The sequence below is a fragment of the Cyprinodon tularosa genome, unplaced genomic scaffold (assembly GCF_016077235.1).
Source record: "Cyprinodon tularosa strain WSP-4 unplaced genomic scaffold, ASM1607723v1 ctg699, whole genome shotgun sequence".
NCBI lineage: Eukaryota > Metazoa > Chordata > Actinopteri > Cyprinodontiformes > Cyprinodontidae > Cyprinodon > Cyprinodon tularosa.
The window spans coordinates 461,419-478,997 of record NW_024039450.1 but is presented as its reverse complement, the minus strand read 5'-3'; the positions used below and the strand labels follow the sequence as shown (position 1 = coordinate 478,997).

Sequence of the window (17,579 nt, the reverse complement as noted above, 5' to 3'; positions counted from 1 at the left end):
CGATAGAAAAAAAATACATTTATTTCAGTCCAATACCCAGCTATGTGTTATAAGTGAACAAAGCTGTGATGCAGGCAGGATTAAAGCCTATGTGGAGGTGAGGAAAAACTAAGCAGATATAATAACAGTAAATTAGCTCATAATTCGCAAAAAAAAACAAAAAAACAAGCAGCTTCTATGGAGGCTGGAAGTAAACCCAACATCATTCATCCGATAACTGCACCAGCCTGACAATGTACAGTTTAAAACAGGAGCACCTTGTATCTTATGACTTGTACTGAGTTTATAATTATAGTTTCCCTACATCTTCACCAAGCAGTAATTTGTGTGCAAAAATAAATATCTGACAATGCTTGGGCCACCCTCCTATAGTTGGATTTTTTTTCTGGATAATGAATATTCTATTTTTGATGTATGGGGGTGCAAAAAGAATAAAATTAGTTAAGATGCTTTTATTCAGAATACATGCCCTACAGCACAGACGTATGTAGGCCTACATAAAAATAAAATATAAATCAAAACCTTTGAGTTGCTTTTTTTTTCTGGCGGATTTGAACTTTTTTTAATCTTTCAAGCTTCTACAAAAATATCAGTAACTCAGAAGTTATTAAAATGAATTTCGTTTAAAGGACCTTTTGATTCACCGTACATTTCCTACTGCAGGATAAAACATGATTATTCTGTTCTAGAGCGAGATGTAGTTCAGGGTTTTAACATAGTATAAGTCACTATATTTTAGCTATGCCTCATTATTCAATATGTTCTTTCTTTCAAAGAAATTCCCTCAGTCTGCATCTGAACTATGACGCTCAGCCATGTTGATCTACTACTAGCCAGCTGGGGACGGTCGCGGAACTGAGTACTGCTTGATGGCTTTCGATTCCAAAGAGAAGAAGAGAATATCAGGCGCGCGGAAGGCTAAATTTGAATCAAGCAAAACAACGAAGGGTAGGCGCTTCTCTGGTTTAATATATCTAATTTCATCATTTTCACAATAATACTAAAGATAAATATTTACCTTCTAATGTTTTATTTCTTTAGTCGTTAAAGTTCCGCATGTAATATTATGTAGAAGCGATGTAAACAAAACGAATGAAAGCCGTTCGTTCGCATTCATTTATACTTTAACTTTCCTCTTTTATCAGTAAACTAATACAAAGTTATAAATAAACACGGAGGGTTGAACAACAGTATTTAGTGGCTGATTGAGATTCAAAACAAAAGGAAACAACTTTTCTCATTACTAAGCATTTCCTGTTGGTAAATATTTCACACAAAACACAACAACAGACATTAGCCATAGAAAATTAACTGCTAGAAATGATTAAAGAAGAAAAAACACAACAAGGCTTTGTTTTTTTTTTGAATGTATTGTGTTGTTTTTAATGAAAAGGTTAAAAAATAAAGTGGATAAGAAAAGCTGAGGACTGTCAGTAGGACTGTTTACATGTCTGCAGAGTTAAGCTCTCTGTGTTGATCTTTTCCTCATAGAAAGAATCAAATCCTAATAAAACTGTTTATATCTAAAGTTTTTTTGTGGTAAACGCAAAAATAAAAAAATTAAGGGAAAAAAACTCATGATAATTTTGTTGATTACAGGGGTTGCTTTGAATCTATGTTTTAATAATATAACCTCTTTCTCAATCCAAATGGAAATTGTTTGTATTATATAGATCTTTCATCCCAGCAGCTGTAAGAATTAATAACCATCACTGTTCCCAACAACCTCAATAAGTTGTTACATTCATGGAGTTTTGTTCATAGTCTCTATCTTAGTCAGTTAAATAACATACTGCTGTCATTTAAAAATATCCATTACTGTAAAAATGTCCATAACTGTTTATTGGTTATTTATTCTCCAGGTGAACAGTATTTATATAGTTTAAACACTTTACAGTACATTATTTTATTTTTTATTCTTCACTATTATGTCATTCTTATACATTTTTCAGGTCCACGTTGTGGGACCATTTTTTCCATAATATTTGCTGCTGTAAACACCAGAATTTCCCCATTGTGGGACAATAAAGGGATTTTCTATTCTGTTAAAGATAGGCTCTGTGTTTTCACCTTGACGCTCTATCTCTCCGGTTCTTTTCCCTGAAAAGAGATCACTCGGGACAAGCTCTTTAAATAACACTTCATAACTTATATGTATTAAATAACCAGGAGACATGACAACAGATTCTGATAGAAATTGTAATCTTACTCAGATCAGAGAAATTGCTTAGAGTTACAGAAGGCAGCTGCTCACCTCTCAGGCAGTGGCCCAGATTAACAGTTAAAAAGGCATTTTATTCATCTCCAGTCTGCCACATCATCACATCATTACATCATACACGTTTGCAGATGAGGAGACATCCATGGCTCCAGCCTTATCAAAATATTACACTTTGTTCTTAGCTGAAGGACACCGCTTTCATTCCATTTCCAAATCTTTGCCACGTACAGAATGAAGATTATAACTGTATATCCGCACAGAGGAACTGTTTTAATTAGATAAACTATTGTGGAAAACATCAGTTCTGACACGCAACAGGCAGCTAATATTAAGGCGTAATAAACTCACACATCATCAATGATAATAATCCAAACAATTCTATTCTAAAATATGAATCCAGGATTATTCATATTCATCCTTCCAGTGTCATGGTTTGAATGTGGGTAGTGTACGATTAGTCTGCTTCAACGTTTGCTAACTCATCCTGCTCCTCTCCTCTTCTTTTTTCCAGCTGTTCACAATGGCTCAGGGCCACAAATTTCCCGAACTGATTGAGACCGGGGAGGATCTACTGGTCTACATCAACAGCAGTGGTCCAGAGAAACTGAAAGGCCAACTCCCGGCGCTGTTTGATACAATACTGGAAAAACAGAAGGTCATGACACAGATTCTAAAAGGCAAGAAATCCCATCTTTAGTTGTTCCTTTGAGGTATTTGTGCTACTTTGAGGCTATATGCATAAATCATTGTGGTCGTCCTTTTCCCTGATGGCTTTCAGTATGAGTCATTTCATTTGAGAAAGTGGCTGTTGTCATTCCAAGCATCAACCACTGTCCTTTATAAGCAGGCGTCGCAGAGATGGAGGAGAATGTGGGTCAGAGGCTGCTGGACTTGGAGGAGCAGAAGAAGCACAGGAAGAAGGAGCTGGAGAATGTGGAGGAGCAGCTGCAGCAGTGCATGGCAAAAAGTCAGATCACAGACTCAGAATTGCAGTATCCTTTCTTGTGTGGGTGTGTTGGCTGTTTACTGTACTGTTTATTGGTGCTGTTCCACGTTGGTTTCCTTAACAGTCCTCCAGGTTTCTGCAGTCAGAGCTGGAGAGTTTGAGGAGCTCAGAGAAGGAACTTGAGGCTCTTCAAAATGAGGTGGATGAAGACACCACTGAGATTATCCCATCAGCTGTGTGAGTGAAAAGCCAGAAAGCTTCAGAAAAATCCACATTCTAATTCTTTTTAAAAGTATTCATATATCTCTAACATATTTCTAAAATCTTTGGTCACATTAAGACAAATCGTATTTTAATGTGTTTTTATGTGAAGAACTGATTAAAAAGTAGCACATACAATGAGGGAAATAAGTATTTAAACTGAAATGCAAATTCTCTCATTCAATCATGGAGGGAACTGAAATTGTCATCTTAGGTGCATGTCCATTATGAGAGACATAATCTAAAAAAAAAAAAAATCCAGAAATCCCAATTTATTATTTTTTTAACTATTTATTTGTATGATGTAGCTGCAAATAAGTATTCAAACACCTGAGAAAATCATTGTTTATTTTGGTACAGTAGCCTTTGATTGTTTTTCACCAGGTTTGCACACACTGCAGGAGGGATTTTGACCCACTCCTCCACACAGATCTTCTCTAGATCGGTCAGGTTTCTGGGCTGTTGCTGAGAAACACAGAGTTTAACTCATTCAAAGATTCTCTGTTTGGTTTAGGTCTTGAGACTGGCTAGGCCATGCCAGAACCCCAGGGCCGGATCTAGAAAAATATTTATGGGGTGGCGAGAGGGGGGGCAGGAATTTTTTAGGGGTGGCAACTAGGGCTGTTGCAACTAACGATTATTTTAAAAATCGATGAATCGGACGATTATTTTTTCGATTAATCGATGAATCGGACAAAAAATATTTTTCATATTAACCTCTTTATTCCAAAATAAACATTTTAGACAGAACAAACAAGCACACAAGTACAGGTTGCTCATTAACTGTACTGGTGCAATATGAAAAATAAATGTTTGTGTTAAAACTACGCAAACTTACATGAGAAATGTAGCTGTACATCCACAAAATATAGGGTACTTTGTTTCATAAAGCGCAAAAAAAGAAATTTTTGTTTTTAAAAGCCCCTAAGGGGTTCAAACAATAGCCCCCCCCCATTTCAACAAATGAGTTTTTTTTAGACTAGAAGAGTTCTGCCTTTTAAGACAGGAAAGTATAGCAGTTAAAGTTGCTACTTGAGAAAATACTGAACCATAGAGATAAAAATAGCCCTGTGATTCAAATTATAAATTGTATTTGGAATAAAAATGAGAGAACTAGGGGTGCTAAAAAACACATCCTCCAAAGACAGATATTTACATGGGAATGTGGCACATAATTAATTGACATATTACTGATCTTGCTGGATTTTATTCTGCTTTACTTCCATAAATTGCAGGATCTTCTTTACTTTATCTTTGCCAGAAGATTTAAACTTTAAAAGCCTTGCCCTCATAATTTGCAAGTTAATTTATTTATAAAGTAAATGTAAACGCTGCTTAAGCTAATTCAAATGAAATTAAAAGTAAAATAAGTAGCCAACCTTATCACTGTCTGTAACCTACTAACACGGTAAGGAAAGCATCAGATAAGCTACCTGAGAAACTAACGTTACGTTTCCCCACTTTAAAACCAAACAAACATGGTGGTTCCGTGCCATGTTAATTTCTTTTGAAAAAAGTTGCATGTTATCACTTTTTTCGCTTTACAAAGCGCAGGCTATTTTAATTATTGTGATCAATTTGCACCGTCAATCCCGTTGCATGCGCGCTTCATTTGCAGTCTGGACGCTGAGGCTCTGACTGCAGCGCTGAGAGGGACTCCTGCGGGAAAACGCGGTTGGGGTGGGGGAGGCGCCCCACGGCAGAGTAGGAATGATACATGCTTTCACTAAGAGTCTCCAAAAGCCGCCAGTGACACCGAAAAAAAGTCGCCAGATTTGTCGCTAGTCGCCTTTTTGAAAAATAGTCGCTGGAGGGGTCTGAAAAGTCGCTGAGTTGGCAACACTGCACCTGCGGCGCTGACTCGCTCTGCCATATTTTTTTTTCTCCCTCTTTCAGTCAAGAGGCAGTGATGACAGCGCGGCGGATGACGCAATAATCGCGCGACACAACTAATCGATGATGAAATTCGTTGCCAACGCTTTTAAAAGTCGATTTTTATCGATTTTATCGATTTGTTGTTGCAGCCCTAGTGGCAACATATGGCATTTGTTTACACTGAATTTAATCACAGTTTGGTGAGAATAGTATGTACAGTATGTGTTGCATGTGAAACAGTTCTTATTAGAAATACATCGTACAATGTGATACTTAATGGGAGATAGAAGAATGATTACACTACTTCTAGTGGGGAATTATCACAGGAAAGGTATTAAGGTAAGACACAGGTGCTGAGGTTAGGGATGGGGATCGAACCCTGGTTCTATCAAGGACCCGGTTCCACTTTTTTCAAAACCCGAAAATCAATAACGTTCAATAACGTAACAATCGCGTCACAGCATTTAAATCTAATCAATCCAATCACTGCAGCATGTCCACCAATGTTTTGGAATGAAATTGTAAGCAAACAGATATTAAAAGTAAAACAAGTGAAGTCTGGCAGTTAACTTCGCTCGCGACTCGAGAATGGCTGAACGGACGAAAAGGTCTAAAGTTTGGCTTCATTTTACCAAGCTCAAAGATAAAGAAGAAGCGAAATGCAACTTATGTTGCAAAATCATCTCTTTTAAAGGGGGGAACACAACCTCAATGGCCAAGCACATTAGTATTGTGCATCAAATAAAGGCCAAATGCAGTACCTTCGACTGTCTCTGGGTTGAAAAGACTCCTCCTCCTCCTGCTGCTGCCGCACCACAGTCGGGCCCGTCTTCATCATCCACTCAGAGTACCACTGGTAAGCGCACACAGACTTTGTAGCTTGTCCGGTCAGTTAAAAATAGTAATTGTGAAATCCGTCTTGTAATCGGAAGCATACAAGCTAGTTAGCTTGAAAAGTAAATAAAGTTTCAGATGTGCTGCGTGATGATGTGTTCAGATTGGCTCAGTAAAACGACAATTAGGTTATCATGATGCGTTCAAGTGTAACGTAAAGAAAAGGGAAATTGAGTTTTTGGCGAGAAACATGAGTAATACAGTTGTATATTGCTCTAGTTATTTTAGAATATATAATTAAACTACTGATGCCAACATTTATTAAAAATGAAATTTAGTTTAAAATACAACTATTTATTTGCTAAATATTTTCCTAATCACTAAAACCATGATGAAAAGTGACAGTAGACAATACATTAACCAACAATTGTGAAAATTTATATATTTGTTTAAACCAAAAGAAGACATTTCTTCAAAATATAGCACATTTCTTCAAATAATTTTTTTCCCACTTCCTTTAAGCAATAAAAGCTACACCAGTTCTGTTAAAAACATATTGTCTCATCGTCTTTCCACCAAATAACAGAAAAGTATCGATAGTGGTATCGATAAAGACTCGGATCGATAAGGAGTATCGATAAAGGTATTGATATCAATAAATATTAACGATCCCCATCCCTAGCTGAGGTGCAGATGTGTGAGATTGACTGTCAGAGAGGCAGCTTTGCAGCATTTGCACAAGAACAAACTATAGAAAGAAGAAGTTACCCATCAGAGATCTATGGACTGAGCTGGAATAAAGTGAGCATCACTACACAGTAGAAATAAATGGGCCAAGGCACCCAAACAAGGTACTGGACATCCATGTATTGTTTACTCTGAACACACATTTACCCCATTTGTTCCTCAGTAACTTGACATACAGCAGTTACGGCAACATGACAGGGACATTTCATGCATGTAAATATGCTGTAGATAGAGCTGCTGTATCAACAAATCAACAAAAAGGCAGGTACTGTATGTTACATCAAAATCTCCACAAATCTGAAAAGAAGCAACATAAAAATAAATTTTGCTTCCAGTCTGAAAAAGTACAAAACATTTAGTGAGTAGGTTCATACAGGTCATTTCTGGATAGTTTCATTCTGTATATACAAAAAAAGAAACAACAACACTGCTTCATATTAAGCAGGATTTACACCAGTATCACATTTTTAACTTTACTTTTAACACATTCGGTTTTATTAAAGGAAATATCAGATTTTCTCAGGTGCCAAAACAAAATGTAACAGCTCTATAAAGGTTCACCAGAGAGCATAACATAAAGTTAACATGACTATAACAGCTGAATGCGGCGATTTCCATGTTGCTCAGCAAAACGCTTCACTAATTTATTTAGATCCAAAGCCTTTGTGCGTTTTGATTTGAGTACAACCAAACTTTACAGTCTCTTTTCTGTCATAGTTGACCGCAGATATGTCTTTATGAGCCTGAGACGTCAGGCCTAACTAACATCATAGTTACAGAAATAACGATCTGCAACCTGATTTTTATCATCATAAAATTAGCATTGCAGCTATGCTAGCAACATTGAGCTTTCATTATGATTTAATTTCTCGATAGATAGTTAATCAGTTTTTACCTGTTTCATCCCGTGTCTCCTCTCCCCATGACCCCTGGATCCCTCGCTTTGCCCCGTTCGGTTTTCAAAACTAATCAATCTCAGTCGCTCTCGCGTCATCTCATGCTGCATTCACCGCAGTCTGACATTGGAAATTAGCGGTCGTAATTCTCAAATTATCCATAATTTATAAGCCTCGCCATCCCTACCGCCAACTGGGGTGGCAGCAGGGGCGGCAAGGCTGCCATTTAGGGTGGCAGCCTATGGGGGATCTGGAGTCATCATGTCATCTCTATGTCATGTATTTGTTCTCACCAGGTGAGTCTAATCTGCACAGGTTAAACAGGATTGGACTCACCTGGTTCAGCGGCTGGGTAGAACAAACACATGACAAAGAGGTGAACAAGTTGTTGACTCCAGATCCCCCATCTGCCAGATCCACTCCTTGGTTATCCTGGCTCTGTGCTTTGGTTGATTGTCATGTTGGAAGACCCAGCCTCCACCCATCTTCAATGCTCTGACTGAGGGAAGGAGGTTGTTCCTCAAAATCTCTCAATACATGGCCCCAGTCATCCTTTCCTCAATGCAGTGCAGTCACCCTGTCCCATGTGCAGAAAAACATCCCCAAAGCATGATGCTACCTCCCCCATGCTTCACAGTAGGGATGGTGTTCTAGGGATGGTACTCATCACTCTTCTTCCTCCAAACACGGTTAGTGAAATTATGACCAAAAAGTTTGATTTTGGTCTCATCTGACCACATGACTTTCTCCCATGACTCCTCTGGATCATCCAAATGGTCATTGGCAAACTTTAGGTGGACCTTTACATGTGCTGGTTTAAGCAGGGGTACCTGCAGTGCCATGATTGATTTCAAACCATGACGTCTTAGTGTATTACTAACGGTAACCTTGGAAACGGTGGTCCCAGCTCTTTCAAATCATTGACCTGCCCCCCCCCCCATGTAGTTCTGGGCTGATTTCTCACCTTTCTTAGGATCATTGAGACTCCACGAGGTGAGATCTTCCATGGCGCCCCAGTCCGAGGGAGATTAACAGTCATGTTTAGCTTCTTCCATTTTCTAATGATTGCTCCAACAGTGGACCTTTTTTCACCAAGCTGCTTGCCAATTTCCCCGTAGCCCTTCTCAGCCTATTGGAGGTTTACAATTTAGTCTGTAGCGTCTTTGGACAGCTCTTTGGTCATGGTCATGTCAGCAGTTGGATTCTTACTGATTGTATGGAGTGAACAGGTGTCTTTATGTGGCTAACGACCTCAAACAGGTGCATCTAATTTAGGATAATAACTGGAGTGGAGGTGGACAATTTGAGGGCAGACTAACAGGTCTTTAAGGGTCAGAATTTGAGCTGATAGACGGGTGTTCAGATACTTATTTGCAGCTGCATCATACAAATAAATAGTTTAAAGAATATACATTGTGATTTCTGGATATATTATTTAGATTATAGCTACGTTCACACTGCAGCCTGAAGTGACCCAAATCCGGTTCTTTTGGCCCATATGCGACCTATATCTGATCTTGACAGTCTGAACAACTCAGATACGATTTTTTCCAATGCGACCCAGGCCACTTGGCTATGTGGTCCTGAATCCGATATGAATCTGAGCTTTTCAAAGCGACCTGTGTGTGAACGGCCAGGTCGCATTCATCCGACCTGAACGCCATTAATACCCGACAAAGGTCACTATTCTGGGTCTTGCTATGAAGAAGCGGCAAGATCGGAATTGAGCATTAAGGCCTGCAGTGTGAACGGAGCCTTAGTCTCTCACAGTGGACACGCACCTATGATGACAATTCCAGAACCCTCCAGGATTTCTAAGGGGGAGAACTTGCAAAATAGCAGGGTGTTCAAAAACTTATTTTGCTCACTATAAATCAGCAGTGGGAGGACAATGTGACATTTTTCCTCTTGCTGAGAAGTTTAGTAAACATTTATATTTAGCCCTCATGGTTTCTCTTGCAGAAGCAGTCTGTGTCTGGTTTTATATTAGGAAGCACGAAAGGTGAAGCAGTTAAAAAACACAGCAGCCATGTTTGACTGAACTTTGGGTTTTCAGATTTTAAATTCAGTATTTTCAGTTTTATATTTGAACAGCAAATGTTTCCTTATCAGATACGTGGCTCAGCTGTATCACCTAATAACCAAGATCAAGTGGGAATATGACACCCCGCCCAACATTTTGAAAGGAGGTAAGAAGCTTTGAACAGACTCAGTTATGACCGGATCTTCTTCAGGACTTAAAAACAATTCCTAAAGATATCGAAGCTGATTAAAAAGAATTAATTATTTTTTTCTGTTATGAGGAGCTTTTTGATTCACGTTTCCATTTCTTAGTGAATGCGACCACAAATATCTCTTCAGTTTTCACAAAAGCAAACCTGTGTGGCCAGGAGTCTTACACACATCCTCTTTTCTAGCTAAGAATAATAATATTTATTTATTATCTGTGATGCCCCAGAAACAAAGATGCAAAAATACCAGGCAGACAGTTTATGTGAGGTAAACACAGCTACTACTACGATGCCCATACATGGAGGCAAAACCAGCTTTTTAAAGCACTGGATCTGTGCAGACAAGTTTAGAGCTCTACGACTTTTTCTGTCAATTAAAACTTGGTTAATTAATCAAAACATTTTAGAGTAAAGTCTTGTATATTTATGTTTCTCAAAAGAAAAATCTTCAACTAGACTGAATCCAAAAAGGAATCTTCATTTCCTGTTTTTCCTTTCTAGTTTTTATCAGTACTCAGAGTGGGTCAGCTAAACAGATGAAATTACCATCAGCCACAGTATTTGTTTTAAAAGTGTTTCTAACATTCCTAATGGATGCCAATCAAATACATTTTTAGCGTCCAACGACTCAGTCTCAGTTTGCTTATTCTTCTGCTTCCAACTCTTTTCTCTTTCAGTGCACTACGGCCCAGATCTGGCCACTCCCATCAACATCGACACATCTGCACGCTCTCGCAGCGACACAAGCGATCAGCTGTGGAGCTTCGTCAGCTCTGAGTGGTAGACAACGAGCCGATAGTTGTTTGTTTTTGCCTCGTGTTAAACTGATAAAATCTATTCACATTTATGCTTTAATGCTTGTTGTCTGCATTGGTACGGCAGCATGGACTGAACGATGTCTGCTGAGCAGGAGTTGGTCACTAGATGTCGCTATAGAGCTAATATTGAAGCCAGTGAGGGTTCTTTAGGGCAGATTTAGAGCAAGGATTGCTCTATTACTGTGTTTTATTAATAAACATGTAATTAGAGATCTGCTGTTTAGTCAGAGCATCTTAACTCAGAAACAATATTTACCTTTTGGATTTCCTAAATAAGATCTGCTTCCAAACTGTTTTTTTTTTTTATTATTTGTTTTACTTTTGTTTTACAACTGATCATAATGTCTTCAGTACTATAACATTTATACATTCAGCTAAATTCCCCAGATTTTACTGTATTATTTTCCAACCATTAAACTATTCTGTTTATTTTCAAGTCTTTATTTGTCTGCTAACCTACCTCTTTTCTAAGTTGTTTTATTTTACCGTATTTAAAGAAAATACTCAACATCAGGTGCATTTCTGGTAAAAAGTTAGTGCAGAAATGATCAATTCGCAATGACATAATCTTTTTACTTATTCTGAAACAGATAAAAAGGGAAGTGTACAAAAACAGATGTGAAATCCAACCTACCTAAGCTGAGAGATATGAGGAGATGGAGCAATCATGTTTACCATCCATCAACTGTTTCCTATAAGAGCTGATGATTTTAGAGTTGTGTAGAATGCAGCTAAGTGTTAGCATAATGAAAACTTGGACATATCAGCACTGGCCTCAGGAGAGCGTATGCTTAGTCGTGTTCTGAAAATGATTTAAGAACACAACTAAAGTCAAACTAAAGTATTATTCACGTTGAAAGCTTCGCAGTAAAAACCCTTCTCATTAAAATGATTGTGTAAAAATATTTGGTTTGTTCAAGATCAAAATGAGACACTCATATTCTGACGCAGCAAAATGAATAAAGAAAGCTCTAAAAGCATATGGGTAACCCAGCTGTACTGCACGGTGGAGGAGGTGTGATGTGTTGGCTTTTTAGCAACAAGAAGCCATGATGGGGATGAAAAACTCTCTAATCATTGTTTAGTTTTCTGGAGTTTAATATGAAGCAGAATGACTGAAAAAAAAAAGGAATCAATGAGATATAACGGCCCAGTCGAAGTCCAGACCTGCGTTTGGTTGAAACATTGATCCTAGTAGGAACTTACAGACACAATGATGTAAATTAAAGAAATACAACAATGTGAGAAACTGACGAAGTCAAACAGAAAACCACCATTACAACTGAAGCCAGTTCTGTAAGCTACTGAATCATGGGGGCGTACTTTTGTTTTTCACTCACGACTTTTCCATGTTAGCTTCCTGTTCCTCACCATGACAAGGTAGTTTAACTTAAGGTTTTTAGAGAATGTCGCTAGGCCTTGATTTAAATAAGGAGTCATGTTCTTTTTCTGTAGCTGAACGTTCAAAATGAAATGTGATTATTTGGTTTGATGGTAGTGATCCCCCAACTGAGGGTCTGCTTTAGTGGTCTGTTTTTACTGTCCCTATCACACATGGTGCTGCGGCTTGTAGTTCACACTCTGACTACAAGAACCAAAGCTTCCGCCTTACATAAAATTCAGGGTTTTTTTTCTTGTTTTTTTTTTTTTATCTTTCTGCATTCAGCAGAATGACGAGACTCTGCTCAAGCAGGATGTGGAGCCCAGAAAGGGAGGCACACCGTCACACATACCACTGTGTGGTTTTCTTACCGTAAATTGAGCATCAGGCCCAATTCTGAGACTTCACTGGTAGCTTTGCCTCTCGGTGGCTTTAGCACGTGGTTTGTCACTTCAGCTCAGGGCGCCGCTTGAAACAGCGCTAGCTTTTCTTTGATCGTTCTGCTCAAGTTACGGTCAGTTTCAATTGTGATGAACCCAAACTTTCAATATGGCCTGATTGCGCTGCATTTTAAACTAGTATATTGAATCGAAATATAATCAATGAAAGCTTCTTATCCTTTCAGGTTTATGGGGTAATGGCTTACCTCAAGGTACCTTAGACTGATCCCCAGTCTTAATAATAACAATTATTAAGTTTATATTATTACACTAAAAGTCTAATATATTTATTTTTGTAACTTTGTGTTTTTAAAGTCAAATTTGTGATAATTGATGCTAAATAAAATGACTATTTTACAGCCATTTTTTCCAAAGATGACTGAAATATTATGTTATTCCTTCAAGCAATAAGGTGAATGAAAAAATATTTAATGTTTTATATTATTTAAAAATATATATTATTGAATTGCAGAAAAAATATATAATTTATTGCAAACAATATTAATTTAATGCGTCTTGATTCATTTAGACAGTATTCTGAGTCAAATTCGTGGCCTGTTGACCGAATCCAACCTGTTGCAGTATTTATGTGGCCCTCAAATAAGTAACGTAGAGGAATGTGTTCTTTTAAAATTAAAATAGTGGCTAAACTGCAAAAGAAACGATGGTAAGGATTTATCTTTTGAAAGCAGACCTTTCAATTTAGCTGCACTTTTTAGACTTCATGGTGCAATCTATAAAAATGAGCTTCTGACCCCAATTCTAAGGTGTTGAATGGGATTATTTCTATCAAACCTTCTAAAAATAAGGGATTTAAAAAAAATAAATGAAATTCATTTACCTTTTTTTTTTTTTTAGAAAAAATAATTAAAGAGAACATCAGATAAAAATCATTCACATGTTTATTCAGTGCAGATATAAAAAAAGCATAATTTATGTAGGTAATGAAGGTAAGACATATTTACAAACTAAATACAAGAAAATAGATTTTTATCTTTACATTTCTTTTTTTTTTACAATGTGATTAAATTTCACTGATAGGCCTTCACACACACAAAAAGAAGAAATTCACAGAATAAAGATGAGCGTCCTCTAGCAGAAATGTCTGTCTATCAAGCTATAACTTTTAACTGCCACGTTCCAGCCTGCAAAAAAGGCGTCGCCACGCCTCGGCTGTCAGCTTTTATTGCTTTAAAGCACTGGTCGTGTGTGATGCTACATGTGTTTGAGGGACCTCCAAAGCTGAAGGGCCACCCAGCCCGGCCCCTCTGTCTGACGTCTTTAGAGTCTCTGATGCCGCCGGCCTCAGCGCTGACCAAAACTCACATGGCAGAGATTACAACCTTTGGGCAGCCGCCAATTTTTTTGGGTGTGGATGGCTCCGTGATCACGACAACGTGTCATTATATGCTACAAAGGCAGTGGGAGAGAAGCCTAAAGCTTAATCTTGGGCTTTCCCCTCTTAATCAGCTGCACATTACAGATGCTGCATAATGTCAACACTAAGGCTTGGATTTATTGGCCTCTGCAAGAACTTACTAGACAACTTAGGTTTTGTCTTGGATTAATACTGGCCTTGCTTAAGAGTCTTTAATGGTAATGCTATGAAAGACTGGCTTTCAGCAACAATGAAGGCACATAGAAGTGGTATAAATATGAGTCAAACATGAAATTTGTTTCTCCCAGCTTTATAAACGTGGACAATTTAAAACTAGAATCATTTCAAAGTGCAACAGTTTTTTTTTTCTCTTCCTTCCAATGTTTCTTTAAATATGAGTCTTATGCACAAATCGAAGTGCAGCACGACCAGTTTCAGTCTGTGTGCTTTCCTTTCAGTTCTGAGTCAGAGTGTTATATCTTGGATATCCTTGGATAAATAGCTTTAATAGTTGAGGGAAGGTTCGCAGAAGAAACCGTCGTCTCCATTCCCTCTAGTCTGTGAGACGTTGCGTCCGTTTTGGTGGTGCTGAAGTCCAGGAAGGCCAAACCGAACTTTTTCATTCTCCCGTCTTTAGTTAGGAGGCAGCGGTGGCAAAGCAGTTTGAGAATGGCCTTCCGCATGTCCTTGCTGGTCAGCGTGTAGATGATGGGGTTAAGGAAGGAGTTTAACACTGCGAGGCCCAGGAAGTAGTCGGCCTTAAAGAGCACCTTGCATTCATTGATTGGACAGCTGAAGTCCAGAAGGAATAGGATGAAAAGGGGCATCCAGCAAGCGATGAAGACCCCAAGGACGATGGTGACGGTTTTCAGAAGGGCCATGTACTTCTGAGACTTGCGGTAAAGACCTTTGCGTTGGGGAACTGTGGCGAGGCGCTGGGTATTGGACTTGACGATGCGGAAGATTCGTACATAGAGAACCACAATGGACATGAGGACGGCACTGAAGACGGTGATGCAGAAGAGGATGTAGCTTTTAGCGTAGAGCGGCAGGACGGTGGAGCACTTATTGAGCTGCCAGATGCAGTTCCAGCCCAGGACTGGCAGAACACCCAGGAACACTGACAGCACCCAGCTGCATAAGATCAGAGCTAACATCCGTCCCTGTTTATGGCCCTGGTAGGGCTTCATCCTCACCATGGTGACATGCCGCTCTATGGCGATGGCCAGCAAACTGATGATGGAGGCGGCCAGCGTGATGAACACACAGCCCTCCCTCAGGAAGTATAGCAAGGGGGTCATGTTCATCGTGTTGGCACCAGATGTCATGATGTTTATCATGTAGGTTAAACCTGCGAGCAGGTCTGAGAGAGTTAAGTTCCCCAGTAAATAGTACATGGGGATATGGAACTTCTTGTTCTTCCAGATGGCAATAAGCACCACAGCATTCTCTGCAACAATAAGCAGGCAGACAAGCAGGAAAGCAATGGCGTCCGGTTTGAGTCCAGTCTTGTACTTATCCCCGCTGGTCCCATTTAGCTTGCCTGTGTATTTATAGTGCTCCTCAATGATTTGTTCGTTCAGGTACACACTAAACATGGAGTCCATTACTGCAGCTTGGGTAGAAACTGTACTTATTGTTGGGATTCCCCAGGAATGGAAGACTGGTTTCTTTTTCCACCTTTTCTACGGATTATAAAATTAGATCCACAAACAAGATGTCAGAGTCCTGCTGTCAGACGTTCTTCCGTCTCTTGATACGTAAGCAGGGGAAAAAGGTGTTGCTTTGATGTTGTCAGCCAGGCTTTCTTGTGGTTTCAAAAGTTTCCTCCCAAAATCTTTTTGTTCAATATCTGGGACACACAGATGAGAAGGCAGCCTGCATATTAAAAGCAAAAATAGAAATAAAAAAAATTAGAAAATATTATTAATAATGACAAGAAACATAAGAGCTATAAAAAAAGATGGTAATATGACACTTTTAAAACCGTTTTTACAAATAGGGACCATTTGTCATTGTTTGTTCGCCCCCATGCCAGTAGGGGGCATCGTTTGTGCAAAACAATCTTAAGATTTTACCTCCATAAATAAAATAATATGTTTTCAGGGTGTGAGGGAAGTTATAAATGGATGTTTTAAATCCCTAAAAATAAACTATATAATGTTTTTTGCCAAAGTAGGAAGTTAATGATCCTCCATAAACCAGATCAGCTGGACAAAATACATTTATTGACAGTATAATATGTAATCTGGACGCTAAATGATTAACAATTTACCAATATGTTGAATAAACATAATGAACTAGCTCCAAATGTTATTTCATTCAGGGTCCAATCCAATCTTTGGTTCTGGTTCTGATAACTTTCAGTGCTAATGAGGCAGAAAATCATAGTTATCTCTTTAATCACTTAACTAACGAGGCCGGATGCAACAAGTTATGCTTGAACTGGAGCAAAAAGGAAGCAAATCATAATCACATAGAGACTAAGTGGGAGATTTATTTTTCTACAATTGCATATCTATATTCAACAAAAGCAGAAAAATGGTCTAAATAAATAGAGAAGCTGAAATAATCGACTTTTGCGACTCATTACCAATGCGTAATGCAGTGCGTAATAACGCACCTATCCAAAGATGCCGGTTTTTTCCTATTTGGAATTAAAAGGTATTTTGAGTGTTGCTCAAAAACATACTTAACTTTTATTGTTAAAATTTGATGAGTTACACGACCTAAAATGTTTAGAGAAGTTATGACTTTATTATGTGATTGATTTTATATAGAGATGCTATTTAATGACTTAAAAATAGGATGGTTTTACATACTTCTACTATGAAGATCTGAATCATACTGCTGTGCGTAAAAAGATCTACAAGTATCTAAAATAGTCACAGAAACTGAGTAATTATTCACTCACCTTAAAGAACTTTCACGCCAAATATCCACGGATACCTAAAGTGTGCAGGAGTGAACCCACGGCTGCATGAGAGGACGCTGCGCTCTGAATGTGGATCAGAGCGCACCATGAGAGTGAATACTGAGTGGAAGTGAGGGCGGGCAGGACTCAACATGCGGGGGTTGGCTTAATGTTTTTGCCCTTAAACGAGCTTTTCCTCCCCCCTTCTTTTCGACCCCGCAGTTTGCTTTCTTCTTTTTTTTTCTTCTTGGTCTCAGACAGATTAAAAGTCGAGGTATGATTAGGGAAGAAAGTCAGAGCTTTACCTTTATCAGTTTATCCTTATGGAGTTTACAGCTTGCTAAAACCAAGTGTTGCTACTGTTTTTTAACTTGTTTCTCAGGTGGAATAATAAATGTTACTCATTACTTTTGCTGCATTAAATAGAAAATCCTCCCTTTATTTAGAAAGGGAGATTAAAAACAGGATTATCTTAAAGCAACCTACACTGTAAAAAGGAATTTTGAAAGGCATTAACTTTAAGCCATTAGAATTACAGTTTTACAGAAGCACATTTTTTGTAGACATAATTTTGAACGTTTGTTATATTTTAATATTATTTGCAACTTTGGTTGGGTAGCAAATCCTACTTAAACTT

At 38.4% G+C, this 17,579-nt stretch overlaps 2 protein-coding genes across 2 annotated transcripts; one reads left to right on the top strand and one right to left on the bottom strand.

Moving 5' to 3' along the window:
- Positions 1-824: 824 nt before the first annotated feature.
- spc24 (SPC24 component of NDC80 kinetochore complex) lies at positions 825-11,258 on the top strand. The gene is made up of 6 exons (XM_038268218.1): positions 825-948; positions 2,733-2,898; positions 3,069-3,213; positions 3,300-3,404; positions 9,893-9,969; positions 10,689-11,258. The coding sequence occupies exons 2-6, from the start codon at positions 2,742-2,744 to the stop codon at positions 10,793-10,795; spliced, it is 591 nt and encodes a 196-aa protein (XP_038124146.1). The 5' UTR covers positions 825-948; positions 2,733-2,741; the 3' UTR covers positions 10,796-11,258.
- Positions 11,259-13,531: 2,273 nt separating this feature from the next.
- Positions 13,532-17,100, bottom strand: LOC119771981 (sphingosine 1-phosphate receptor 1-like). Its single transcript, XM_038268217.1, has 2 exons — positions 16,943-17,100; positions 13,532-15,906 (listed from the first exon to the last, which is right to left on the bottom strand). The coding sequence occupies exon 2, from the start codon at positions 15,633-15,635 to the stop codon at positions 14,502-14,504; it is 1,134 nt and encodes a 377-aa protein (XP_038124145.1). The 5' UTR covers positions 15,636-15,906; positions 16,943-17,100; the 3' UTR covers positions 13,532-14,501.
- Positions 17,101-17,579: the final 479 nt, after the last annotated feature.